The following is a 14,136-nucleotide window of genomic DNA, read 5'->3' on the forward strand; positions in this document are numbered from 1 at the left end:
GTTGACATGGAGCTAGTTTGTGTTGACATGGAGCTGTTTGTGTTGACATGGAGCTGTTTGTGTTCATATGGTGCTGTTTGTGTTGACATGGAGCTGTTTGTGTTGACATGGTGCTGTTTGTGTTGACATGGAGCTGTTTGTGTTGACATGGAGCTGTTTGTGTTGACATGGAGCTGTTTGTGTTGACATGGAGCTGTTTGTGTTGACATGGAGCTGTTTGTGTTGACATGGAGCTGTTTGTGTTGACATGGAGCTGTTTGTGTTCATATGGAGCTGTTTGTGTTTCCGCGTTGCTGGATCTTAAACCGGCGCCCCGTCCATGTAGTTCTATACACGTGCTCCGCTGTCAAAACCACGGCTTCTTATTCGGATAGATTGGTCTTTTGTTTTTGGAAGTATGGGTGCGTTCGTAAATGCGCACCGGGAGAGCACCCGCCTATTAGTTTGCATTGGACAGTGCGCTCAGTGCGCCCTTTATGTTGTCTATATGCATGTTATGATAAAACCAGTGACTAGTCTGGTGTGTGGACATTATTCCCAGCTGCTGATATAGAATGGTGATGAATGATGATGATCATGGAAGGGGAACTTTCTGAAAGAGTTGGAAATAATAATAATAAACTTCTGTTCATGTGATACTCTTTGGCACCTTTTCTATGTCACTGATCACAAACCCGGACGTTTTTTATTTCCAGGGAGAAAAAAAAAAGTCTGGGACCGAGTCCACTAGAGTAGCGCAAACGTCGATCGCTCGATCTCTGCTGATTTCTGATTGTCTGCACCTTTGTTACATTCTTAAAGTGTTATGCGGAAAAGTGTGTCCCAGTATTAATCTGTGTCCGTCCCAACATCTATTTCACTGGTGACCCGGAAGCCGTCCCAACATGCATTTCACTGGTGACCCGGAAGTGGACAGACAGACAGCGACCGAGCAAAATAGACAGCGGGCGAGCGATCACTAAATTATTAGTTAGTGGATCTTGCATGCGCTCACGAGCAATCACTCTTAACTCTTCTTTTGCAAAGTACATATAGGCTACATATTCCAACCCCTTTTCCTATTCGTGCTAATGCAACACCTCCGTCAGCACCAGCTATGGGATCTTTACAACTCCTCTCCATTTACCTCTCGGTTCAAAGCAGGATTGTCAACGCTCGATAACTCCATAACTACGAGCGCTGTGAAGTAAATCAAACTAATAGAGATAAATGTGTTTTCTCTCCATACAACCAAACAAATATACTTAAGACTAAAACAGAAGAAAGTCTGAGGCAGAATCAGGCAGTGATGTTGTTTCGGAGGTTATATTTCAGAGAACAGAGTACAGCATCGGCTGACAGCTTCAGGAGACATAGGCCTCACTCACACCTATACATCTAGGATACAACAATGTTGCATTGCCATGGCCGCCCCAATGCATTTCCAATTTGTGTTGACATAGAGCTGTTTGTGTTCATATGGAGCTGTTTGTGTTGATGTTTGTGTTGACATGGAGCTGTTTGTGTTGACATGGAGCTGTTTGTGTTGACATGGAGCTGTTTGTGTTGACATGGAGCTGTTTGTGTTGACATGGAGCTGTTTGTGTTGACATGGAGCTAGTTTGTGTTGACATGGAGCTGTTTGTGTTGATATGGAGCTGCTTGTGTTCATATGGTGCTGTTTGTGTTCATATGGTGCTGTTTGTGTTGACATGGAGCTGTTTGTGTTGACATGGTGCTGTTTGTGTTGACATGGAGCTGTTTGTGTTGACATGGAGCTGTTTGTGTTGACATGGAGCTGTTTGTGATGACATGGAGCTGTTTGTGATGACATGGAGCTGTTTGTGTTGACATGGAGCTGTTTGTGTTGACATGGTGCTGTTTGTGTTCATATGGAGCTGTTTGTGTTTCCGCGTTGCTGGATCTTAAACCGGCGCCCCGTCCATGTAGTTCTATACACGTGCTCCGCTGTCAAAACCACGGCTTCTTATTCGGATAGATTGGTCTTTTGTTTTTGGAAGTATGGGTGCGTTCGTAAATGCGCACCGGGAGAGCACCCGCCTATTAGTTTGCATTGGACAGTGCGCTCAGTGCGCCCTTTATGTTGTCTATATGCATGTTATGATAAAACCAGTGACTAGTCTGGTGTGTGGACATTATTCCCAGCTGCTGATATAGAATGGTGATGAATGATGATGATCATGGAAGGGGAACTTTCTGAAAGAGTTGGAAATAATAATAATAAACTTCTGTTCATGTGATACTCTTTGGCACCTTTTCTATGTCACTGATCACAAACCCGGACGTTTTTTATTTCCAGGGAGAAAAAAAAAAGTCTGGGACCGAGTCCACTAGAGTAGCGCAAACGTCGATCGCTCGATCTCTGCTGATTTCTGATTGTCTGCACCTTTGTTAAAGTCTTAAAGTGTTATGCGGAAAAGTGTGTCCCAGTATTAATCTGTGTCCGTCCCAACATCTATTTCACTGGTGACCCGGAAGCCGTCCCAACATGCATTTCACTGGTGACCCGGAAGTGGACAGACAGACAGCGACCGAGCAAAATAGACAGCGGGCGAGCGATCACAAAATTATTAGTTAGTGGATCTTGCATGCGCTCACGAGCAATCACTCTTAACTCTTCTTTTGCAAAGTACGTATAGGCTACATATTCCAACCCCTTTTCCTATTCGTGCTAATGCAACACCTCCGTCAGCACCAGCTATGGGATCTTTACAACTCCTCTCCATTTACCTCTCGGTTCAAAGCAGGATTGTCAACGCTCGATAACTCCATAACTACGAGCGCTGTGAAGTAAATCAAACTAATAGAGATAAATGTGTTTTCTCTCCATACAACCAAACAAATATACTTAAGACTAAAACAGAAGAAAGTCTGAGGCAGAATCAGGCAGTGATGTTGTTTCGGAGGTTATATTTCAGAGAACAGAGTACAGCATCGGCTGACAGCTTCAGGAGACATAGGCCTCACTCACACCTATACATCTAGGATACAACAATGTTGCATTGCCATGGCCGCCCCAATGCATTTCCAATTTGTGTTGACATAGAGCTGTTTGTGTTCATATGGAGCTGTTTGTGTTGATGTTTGTGTTGACATGGAGCTGTTTGTGTTGACATGGAGCTGTTTGTGTTGACATGGAGCTGTTTGTGTTGACATGGAGCTGTTTGTGTTGACATGGAGCTAGTTTGTGTTGACATGGAGCTGTTTGTGTTGACATGGAGCTGTTTGTGTTCATATGGTGCTGTTTGTGTTCATATGGTGCTGTTTGTGTTGACATGGAGCTGTTTGTGTTGACATGGTGCTGTTTGTGTTGACATGGAGCTGTTTGTGTTGACATGGAGCTGTTTGTGTTGACATGGAGCTGTTTGTGTTGACATGGAGCTGTTTGTGTTGACATGGAGCTGTTTGTGTTGACATGGAGCTGTTTGTGTTGACATGGAGCTGTTTGTGTTGACATGGTGCTGTTTGTGTTCATATGGAGCTGTTTGTGTTTCCGCGTTGCTGGATCTTAAACCGGCGCCCCGTCCATGTAGTTCTATACACGTGCTCCGCTGTCAAAACCACGGCTTCTTATTCGGATAGATTGGTCTTTTGTTTTTGGAAGTATGGGTGCGTTCGTAAATGCGCACCGGGAGAGCACCCGCCTATTAGTTTGCATTGGACAGTGCGCTCAGTGCGCCCTTTATGTTGTCTATATGCATGTTATGATAAAACCAGTGACTAGTCTGGTGTGTGGACATTATTCCCAGCTGCTGATATAGAATGGTGATGAATGATGATGATCATGGAAGGGGAACTTTCTGAAAGAGTTGGAAATAATAATAATAAACTTCTGTTCATGTGATACTCTTTGGCACCTTTTCTATGTCACTGATCACAAACCCGGACGTTTTTTATTTCCAGGGAGAAAAAAAAAAGTCTGGGACCGAGTCCACTAGAGTAGCGCAAACGTCGATCGCTCGATCTCTGCTGATTTCTGATTTTCTGCACCTTTGTTAAATTCTCTCTCTCTCTCTCTCTCTCTCTCTCTCTCTCTCTCTCTCTCTCTCTCTCTCTCTCTCTCTCTCTCTCTCTCTCTCTCTCTCTCTCTCTCTCTCTCTCTCTCTCTCTCTCTCTCTCTCTAATTAATTAGTCTCATGTCGCGCAGCTGCGTCTAGATTCTCCCGGCGCATCCTGCCGGGAGCTGCCTAATTATGCCATAGAAAGCAGAGGTGGGTTCCAGTCTACTGATCACATGACCCCAAATTCACTGAGCGACTGCATGTGTCCTCAGACCGTTTTGGGACCTCCTTCTCAACAAGCGGATCCTTTTGAAGCCTTTGCCTGTTATGTATGTCGACTGGACAGACTATTGGTCAGAGCCTCCAAGTGGTGGGCGGTGGAGAGCTTTGTGTCTGTATGGATGGATGGACGGACGGACGGAGTTACGCAAACTGCGTTCAATTCATAGGGCTTCAGTCCAATGGAGGCTCTCCTACATAGACTCCTATTGGTCACTTCATGGGGCTTCAGTCCAATGGAGGCTCTCCTACATAGACTTCTATTGGTCACTTCATGGGGCTTCAGTCCAATGGAGGCTCTCCTACATAGACTTCTATTGGTCACTTCATGGGGCTTCAGTCCAATGGAGGCTCTCCTACATAGACTTCTATTGGTCACTTCATGGGGCTTCAGTCCAATGGAGGCTCTCCTACATAGACTTCTATTGGTCACTTCATGGGGCTTCAGTCCAATGGAGGCTCTCCTACATAGACTTCTATTGGTCACTTCATGGGGCTTCAGTCCAATGGAGGCTCTCCTACATAGACTTCTATTGGTCACTTCATGGGGCTTCAGTCCAATGGAGGCTCTCCTACATAGACTTCTATTGGTCACTTCATGGGGCTTCAGTCCAATGGAGGCTCTCCTACATAGACTTCTATTGGTCACTTCATGGGGCTTCAGTCCAATGGAGGCTCTCCTACATAGACTTCTATTGGTCACTTCATGGGGCTTCAGTCCAATGGAGGCTCTCCTACATAGACTTCTATTGGTCACTTCATGGGGCTTCAGTCCAATGGAGGCTCTCCTACATAGACTTCTATTGGTCACTTCATGGGGCTTCAGTCCAATGGAGGCTCTCCTACATAGACTTCTAATGAGAAATGGGGACAACCAACTGGGACAAGTCCTGGACCGGAAGTAGGCAAACATGCATTGGACTCAGGGCAACAGCTTTAATGATCTTAAATCCCTTTATTTTAGATTGTTTTGTAGTAATAGTACAACGTAAACATTACAGAGACTTTAGTTGTTACTGTACAATACTAAAACAGTTGTACAAAACAGTTGTCATGTTGCACACATGCAGCTTAAAATAGCTCTTATTTGTGCCGCCCTCGTTGAAAACAATGTATTTCCAACTTGTCTCAGTTCAGGCTGCATTGAACATCGCTCGGTTTCTGCCCCCTCAATATGCTAACTCTTCTATCAGATGGCTCTGGGTTAACGGTCAGAGCCTCCAAGCGGTGTGTGCGGCGGGCAGAGACCTTTGTGTCTGTCCGTCTCTGACTGTGTAGCAGCGGTCGAGGGGCATTGATCGTCACCGCGGACGCTGCAGGTGTGTGACGAGCTGGGATATCGTCCATAAAAATCAGGCCGAAAGCGAACCAGAATGATATCGTATTCCACCTAATACATTTCAGTTACAACGATGGCTACAATGACATCAATTATTTACAGTTAACGTCATTGTTATCGGTGCGAACGGCCTGTTATATCATAATGTGCTTTGCTTTGTGAACATACTCCTCTACAATTTACAATTTAGGCATTTTAGCAGACGCTCTAATGCAGAGCGACTTAACAATAAGCAAGGCAAACGTACATCAAAGATGCAGAGAGAGACAGTGAAGTGTTTCAGTAAACTATAGGATCACAGAACCTACAGGGTCAATCAATATACTCTGTGTATTGAAACTATACAGACTATGAACTCAACCCATTCTGTACGGGAACCCCTTTTGGTGTTATAATATAGCTATTGAAAAATAGCAGATCTACAAGCTCATAGCGCGGCACCGAGTGCCGCACTACGAACTTGTAGGTCTGCTATTTTTTGAAAAATCGTGAAAAGGCGGCACAAGTCTTTGAATATAACATTATTCTTTCAGAGCCAACGTTTCTAACTCAAATCTTTGCTTCTGAGGGGTTCCTGGAATAACATATTTTCAGATGGGGGTCGGTGGCCAATTACAGATCATCTTTGGGGTCCTTGACATGAAATATGGAGCACCGCTGATACAGAAACACGAGGCATAGTTCAGAAAACTGTCAGAATTTAGAAGACACATTTCGACATCAGGCCTTAAGCATCTGTCTAAATGCCACGCTATATCTAAACGTGCATAAGTCTATCATCAAGATCAGAACATCTTTTCCATCCTCTCATCTCATTATTTTCTCTCTCTCTCTCCCTTCTTTTCTCTCTCAGCTAGCCCATTTCGACCTGCCGACATTCTACAAAATGTCTTCTAAATCATGACAGTTTACAGAAATACCCCATGTGTGTCGTTCTGAAACATTTTCATGTCAAGAAAACCCCCAAAAATATATGTAATCGGCCGCCCGACCCCCCCATCTGAAAATATGTTATTCCAGGGACCTCCCAGTAGCAAAGATAAAACATTTGCTGTGAAAGAATAGGCCTATATATTCAAAGATTTGCACCACATTTTCAATGATTTTTTTTTCAAAAAACAGCAGACCTACAAGCTCGTAGCGCGGCACTCGGTGCCGCGCTACGAGCTTGTAGGTCTGCTGTTTTTCAATAGCTAAAGTGTACCATAATGCTTTAAAACACCTTCCCGCCCATAGTGGGCTATAGCTGCTCCCTGCGCTCCCATCCTACAGGGAAAGCAGGGAGCGCTGGTCATGTGATGCCCTCTGCTAGTTGCTAGGAGACGGTATGCAGGCGTGAAAACACCTTGGAATCTTCTTCCTTCCCTCCATGCAGTTCAAGTGCTTGAATATCCTTGGCTTGTCGTTGTGGAAACCCCCCCCCCCCCCTTACAGGCTGTTACCACAAAAACGGTTCCCTTTCAGGGAAATAAATGTGACCAGATTTGACTGAGAGACTGCCATCGCGCACATTCCTGCTTTTCACCAGAGGAGAAAAACTATTTTTTTCCTTTTTTTCCCCAAAATGAGTTAATAGCACAGGCAGACTCTTCACATACTAGAGCATGTCTGAAATAAGTGTCAGATCTGAAATCGACATGTAAATATGAAATAAATGCTTAAACATGTAGCTAGGTGTAATGTTAGAGACCACAGAAGACGTAAATATGCAATAAATGCTTAAACATGTAGCTAGGTGTAATGTTAGAGACCACAGAAGACGTAAATATGAAATAAATGCTTAAACATGTAGCTAGGTGTAATGTTAGAGACCACAGAAGACGTAAATATGAAATAAATGCTTAAACATGTAGCTAGGTTTAATGTTAGAGACCACAGAAGTGAACCTTTCAAGCCTGTTTTCTCAACTCGCTGTTTTCTGCAAGACATTACTCTATAAGCCATATCTCCAAAACTGGTGGGTCAAACTGAACAACCAATATGTCAATTTGAAGCTATGATTCCCTGCTTTCATATGACATGAAAAAAGGAAAATTCAAAAAAATCCAATGGAAGTCCCTCAGTCAAATTTAGTCACAAATAATAAGAAAAGAAAAAGAGAAAAGCACCTGTCCGTGATCCAATGTAGCCGTTGTTTAGTTACAAGTAGGGGTGCACGATTATGGAATTATGAGCGATATCCCATCTACGATTATTTTGGGGGCGGCGGTGGCGGCTCAGGGGTAGAGTGACCCGGATGGGAACCGCAAGGTATGCCCAGTTCGAACCCTGTGGGCTCCCCCAGAGTTAGTGTGGGAAAGACACGGAACCCATAATTGCTCCTGATGTGCAGGTTGGTGCCTTGCATGGTTTCCTCCACCATCGTGTGTGTGTGTGTGTGTGTGTGTGTGTGTGTGTGTGTGTGTGTGTGTGTGTGTGTGTGTGTGTGTGTGTGTGTGTGTGTGTGTGTGTGTGTGTGTGTGTGTGTGTGAATGGGTGAATGTAATGCACAATCTATGTAAAGGTGTGTGAATGGGTGAATGTAATGCACAATCTATGTAAAGGTATGTGAATGGGTGAATGTAATGCACAATATATGTAAAGGTGTGTGTGTAGGTGTGTGTGTGTGTGTGTGTGTGTGTGTGTGTGTGTGTGTGTGTGTGTGTGTGTGTGTGTGTGTGTGTGTGTGTGTGTGTGTGTGTGAATGTAATACACAATCTATGTAAAGCGCCTTGGATAAAGGCGCTATATAAATTACTTCAAGTATCTGGGATCAACTCAACAGAGCAAGATCTAAAAGTGAGGAAGGCACTTGTATGGAGGGCCCTAAACGTTATGACCAGCGTATGGAACTCCAACCTCCCCCGACAAATCACACTCAGCTTCTTCTACGCGACGGTAGAATCTGTTCTCCTATATGGCAGTGAATGCTGGACCCTGAAGCCAACTCTGCAGAAGGCTCTAGACGGGTGAATGTTACGTGTAGTGCTCAACATCAGCAAGAGTTACACGTTACCAACGACAATCTGTATGCTGGAATATTCAGGGTGTCTGTCATCAATATCTGTTCAAATAATGGTTTTGAGACCGATCCGATGTGGCATTTTTATGGCCGGCTATGGCTTATGGATATGGATTATGCTACCGACGTTACAAGTGCTCGCTAAGGCTTTTCGTTGGTTTTAAATATTTAAAACCCAAATGACACTTACATCGATTTCACTTCCACATAATCCTTTTAGGACAGCTAGCTCAGCAAGGCCTGCACACCAGTGTTGACAGGCAGCACATTTTGAGTTTAGTTTTAGTCATTATAGTCTTTTGAATATAGTTTTTACTCTTAGTCACATTTAGTCACCTGGAATGCTCTAGTGTTAGTCTAGTTTTAGTCGACTAAATATCATAAGATTTTAGTCAACTAAATCTACAGTTGATTTAGTCGACTAAAATGATTTTGATTCAGATCTTACACTTGCTGAAAATTGCCAATCTACAAGCACACAATGGTTGTGAGCTTGTAGATCTGCTATTTTCAGCATGCAACCAAGTGTAAAATGACTCATACTGGATATCTTGTCCACTAGTCCCTTCCTAACATTTAGTTTAGTCATCATAGCTTAATTAGTTTACAATTACAATTAAGGCATTTATCAGACGCTCTTAATCCAGAGTGATTTACATTAAAGGAGCATTCAGTGATTTGGGTGATTTGGAAAACCCCCCGGTCCGCCCCGGTAACACGATGTGCACATGCACGCACTACAGTGGGGGGGGGGGGGGGGGGGGGGCACGCAACAGGCCAACAGCACACACACCAAGGCCCGCCCCCGCTCGATCATGATTGGTGGAAGGCCCCTCTCTATCCTGATTGGATGAAGGCTGGGCCACCTAGCCAAAAACAAAACCTAAGGTTTTTTGACCCCAGGGGTTAACTGGGGACAGGGAGGAACTCCTTATATGGTCAGCACACTCTATAGTAGGGAGGATTATCACAACAAAACAAAAAAGAAGTGCTATTTGAATTAAGTGAAATCACTGAATATACCTTTAGCGTTGCCCCGGGTGTTTTAGAGAAGGGAGAAGAGTCTGGGACCTTTGGTGAGCGTTGTCCAGGGGGTTTTAGAGAAGGGAGAAGAGTCTAGGACGTGTGGAGCGTTGTCCAGGGTATTTTAGAGAAGGGAGAAGAGTCTGGGACGCGTGGAGCGTTGTCCAGGGAGTTTTAGAGAAGGGAGAAGAGTCTGGGACGCGTGGAGCGTTGTCCAGGGTGTTTTAGAGAAGGGAGAAGAGTCTGGGACGTGTGGAGCGTTGTCCAGGGTGTTTTAGAGAAGGGAGAAGAGTCTGGGACGTGTGGAGCGTTGTCCAGGGTGTTTTAGAGAAGGGAGAAGAGTCTGGGACGTGTGGAGCGTTGTCCAGGGTGTTTTAGAGAAGGGAGAAGAGTCTGGGACGTGTGGAGCGTTGTCCAGGGTGTTTTAGAGAAGGGAGAAGAGTCTGGGACGTGTGGAGCGTTGTCCAGGGTGTTTTAGAGAAGGGAGAAGAGTCTGGGACGTGTGGAGCGTTGTCCAGGGTGTTTTAGAGAAGGGAGAAGAGTCTGGGACGTGTGGAGCGTTGTCCAGGGTGTTTTAGAGAAGGGAGAAGAGTCTGGGACGTGTGGAGCGTGGTCCAGGGTGTTTTAGAGAAGGGAGAAGAGTCTGGGACGTGTGGAGCGTTGTCCAGGGTGTTTTAGAGAAGGGAGAAGAGTCTGGGACGCGTGGAGCGTTGTCCAGGGTGTTTTAGAGAAGGGAGAAGAGTCTGGGACGTGTGGAGCGTTGTCCAGGGTGTTTTAGAGAAGGGAGAAGAGTCTGGGACGTGTGGAGCGTTGTCCAGGGTGTTTTAGAGAAGGGAGAAGAGTCTGGGACGTGTGGAGCGTTGTCCAGGGTGTTTTAGAGAAGGGAGAAGAGTCTAGGACATGTGGAGCGTTGTCCAGGGTGTTTTTAGTGAGGGTACTTTATATTTAGTTTCCATTTACTTTTCATCAGTGAATAAAGGTAGTCGACGGACATTTTTCTGTCATAGTTTTAGTCGACGAAATCAACACTAGCTCCTGCACAGCCATTTTTGCTACTTCTTCTGCGCGACACTCGCTTCCTATACGAATAATTACAAAGACGTGGAAATACGGTCGGGGATGCGAGGTTTCCCTCCGCGGACGAGGACAATATGTTAGCGCCGTCATCACTTTAGTTGTTTTATAAACGTATTAAATCACATTTATGTTTCCTGCACAGCGCAGACAAATCAGGTCCCGTTTTTTTCCTCCTCAGGTGCGTCAGGGCCGAGGCCAATAAATCGTCTGGCACTACAGCGGAGCTGGGGGGGGGTAGGTTGTGGGGGGAGGGGGGAAGACATTTTGGCCGTGATTCACCCAGGCCATTCAGCACATCGTGCGAGGATACTTTTCTAGATTAATTCATCCTCTTTATCTCCTAAATCTGAGTGTGAAAGAAAAGAAGCAGCACACGCAGGGAAAATGTTTGCTTACTAAAAGGGCTTCTGAGGCGGGGCCGGGGGGGGTGGGGGGGGCAGCTATAGGGAGGGAGTAGGGGGGGGGTGTACCCCCCCCCCCCCCCCCCCCTGGGGGACGCCGGCCAACAGAGTACTGTAGGTTTTAAGTGATTCATTTGTAGAAGGTCCAAGAAATGTCCGAATGTAATGGCTGTACTGTACAGAGCTCACAACGCGGCGCGCTGCGGCGCGTTGAGAGCTTGTAGATCAGCTATTTTCGGGGCGCAACCCCAGCACTCTGTAGCTAGTGGAGATGCAGGTGTAACGACATTGGATTTCTACAAAGGCATGAGTTTTGGGGGACCTTTGGGCCCCACTGGGGAGGCCACAGTTATGTCTGTGTCCCTTTTATGCCCATATTTGGAGTTCTTTATCAGGCACGCCCAAATATGGAGTCTATGCAGACGTCAGAACATAATTGTGATGTCATAACAAGCCAGCTCCATATATGGAGATCTAGGGGTGATCAGGTGTTCTCAATTGGCTATTTTGGGCCCTGTCCAGAGCGGTGCCCATTGGGCTCTGACCTACTTGGAACGATGCAAGTTGGAAATGTATGCCCCTGCACCCAGTTATAATGTCTGTGTCCCTTGTATGCCCATATATAGAGTTCTTTGTCAGGCATGCCCAAATATGGAGTCTATATGCAGACGTCCGAATGATGTCAGAACAGGCCAGCTCCATATATGGACCCTGGGCAGGGGCCATGTCCAGAGCCCGGGCAGAGGTGGCGGTTCTGGACAACCGTGGGTCCGACCGACTCGACACTGCACTCCCAGTGGGGGTGTGGAACGCGTGTGTCGAATTTGAAGTCGTTGGGGCGAACGGTTCTCGAGTTACGTGCATTACAGACAGACAGACAGACAGACAGACAGACACGTGGTGCATTTATTTATATAGATATAAGATATGTTTAGAACATAAATCGCCTTCACGCCCAAATCTGGAGGATTGACGACATAGTTCTGTCAAACAAATATTAAACCAATAATTATGGAATGATAGTTGTTGTTCTTTCGCCAGAATGGAGGATCACATTACGTGACATCATTAGCCATCCTAAAATAAGACGTAATCACGCCATGACATCACAACCGTGTAGTTGTTCTTTATAAATACTTGTCCGATGCACTAAACATCAGTTAGTGACTTGCAACGAGGAAACCGAGCTGTCTTCATCCATAACAAGTTAATCTGTAAACTAGTTGTCAACTCATTGACGGTGGAGCTGCTGTGTGAAATGGTTCACTGGATGATACATCTGGAAGGAGAACATAGGATGGACCAGGCTGCTGTGGTGGTCGGACACGAGATCTACTGCTTTGGAGGAGACGGAAACCCGAGGGGAAGAGAACACATTGAAGTACACGTCTTCAACACAGTGTCTTTATGCTGGAGGAATGTGACCCCAGTGAACCCTGGAACAGGAGAACGTCCCCTTCAGGTTCCCTCCGGGCGCTGCGGCCACACAGCTGTGCTGATAGAATATACTGTCTACCTCTTTGGAGGAAATTCTCCCTGCAATGTTCTTTATGCATTTGATGTCGACGCCCACAGATGGTTCAAACTGCAGGTTTCCGGGACCGTTCCAGAGGAGAGGTGGTACCACTCAGCCTGTGTCGTGGGGAACGTCATGTATATTCATGGAGGATGGGTCCCGGTTACTGGATACACTAATGCCATCCACAAGTTGGACACCGCCACAATGGTCTGGACATTAATTAACACCAGAGGAACTCCACCTCCTGCTTCAAAACGTCACTCTGCTACCATCATCGGGACAAAGATGTTTGTATTTGGAGGCTGGAAGTTCTCTGGGTACAACAACAGTATCAGAGTGTTTGACACAGAGACCAACCAGTGGATGAACACACCTTCTACACAGCTTCTTCCAGAAGGACGTGATGGTCATTCAGCATTTACCTACAATGGACAGCTGTTCATATTTGGTGGTGAATTCATGAAGGGAAACCTCAATGATCTGTGGAGATTCAGTCCAGAGACCTTCTCCTGGAAGAAGGTTGAGCCCAAGGGGAAACACCCAGGTCCAATGAAGGATATGTGCTGTTGCATGGTGGGAGATCGTGTCATCCTCTTTGGAGCAGACAACAGACCAGGTGACCTGTATGTCTTAGACTTCAGTCCTAGTAGCCTCAAGACATTAAGTAAGCTAGCAGTTATTCAGAACGGTCTGGAGCAGTCTGGACTCACACACAACATCAGGTGGGAACTGGCAGCCATGCCTAGCAACAGCTGCTGAGACCAGTGCCCATACCCTAGGTGGGGTTGGTGAAAGGGCCTTTCTGTGTGGAGTTAGCATGTTCTCCAAGTGACACCTAGGGTAGGTACCCTCACAAAAAACATGCAGTAATCCTGGTCTCTATACTGCCTCCCCCTGGCCAGCCGGGGCGCCTGATAAAAGGGAAAGGAACTGGTCTCTAAACTACCTCCCCCTGGCCAGCCGGGGCGCCTGATGGAGGGGAAAGGAACTGGTCTCTATACTGCCTCCCTCTGGCCAGCCGGGGCACCCGATGGAGGGGAAAGGAACTGGTCTCTATACTACCTCCCCCTGGCCAGCCAGGGCGCCTGATGGAGGGGAAAGGAACTGGTCTCTATACTACCTCCCCCTGGCCAGCCAAGGCGCCTGATGGAGGGGAAAGGAACTGGTCTCTATACTGCCTCCCCCTGGCCAGCCAGGGCGCCTGATGGAGGGGAAAGGAACTGGTCTCTATACTACCTCCCCCTGGCCAGCCAGGGCGCCTGATGGAGGGGAAAGGAACTGGTCTCTATACTGCCTCCCCCTGGCCAGCTGGGGCGCCTGATGGAGGGGGAAGGAATAACGTGTTCCTTCCATGTTCTTCTTCATAGCGGGGAAACTCCCCCCCCCCTGTCAGGTTAAAAGAAGCAGCTTGAACTCCTCATGCAAGGAAGGAAGCATGAGGTCAGTTCGGGGCTCTCCCCAGGTTGGCAGAGGGAGAGTAGCGCCCAGGATTATAC

The 14,136-nt window shown here is 46.4% G+C and overlaps 1 protein-coding gene across 1 annotated transcript; it reads left to right on the plus strand.

Moving 5' to 3' along the window:
* Nucleotides 1–12,418: 12,418 nt before the first annotated feature.
* Nucleotides 12,419–13,399, plus strand: LOC306918787 (kelch domain-containing protein 3-like; the record flags this gene model as incomplete). The annotated part of the gene is made up of 1 exon (XM_079531652.1): nt 12,419–13,399. One exon carries the CDS (start codon nt 12,419–12,421, stop codon nt 13,397–13,399), a length of 981 nt encoding a protein of 326 aa, XP_079387778.1.
* Between the last annotated feature and the right edge of the window lie 737 nt (nt 13,400–14,136).

Source organism: Electrona antarctica (genome assembly GCF_951216825.1).
Source record: "Electrona antarctica genome assembly, contig: scaffold_202, whole genome shotgun sequence".
NCBI classification, from domain to species: Eukaryota; Metazoa; Chordata; class Actinopteri; order Myctophiformes; family Myctophidae; genus Electrona; species Electrona antarctica.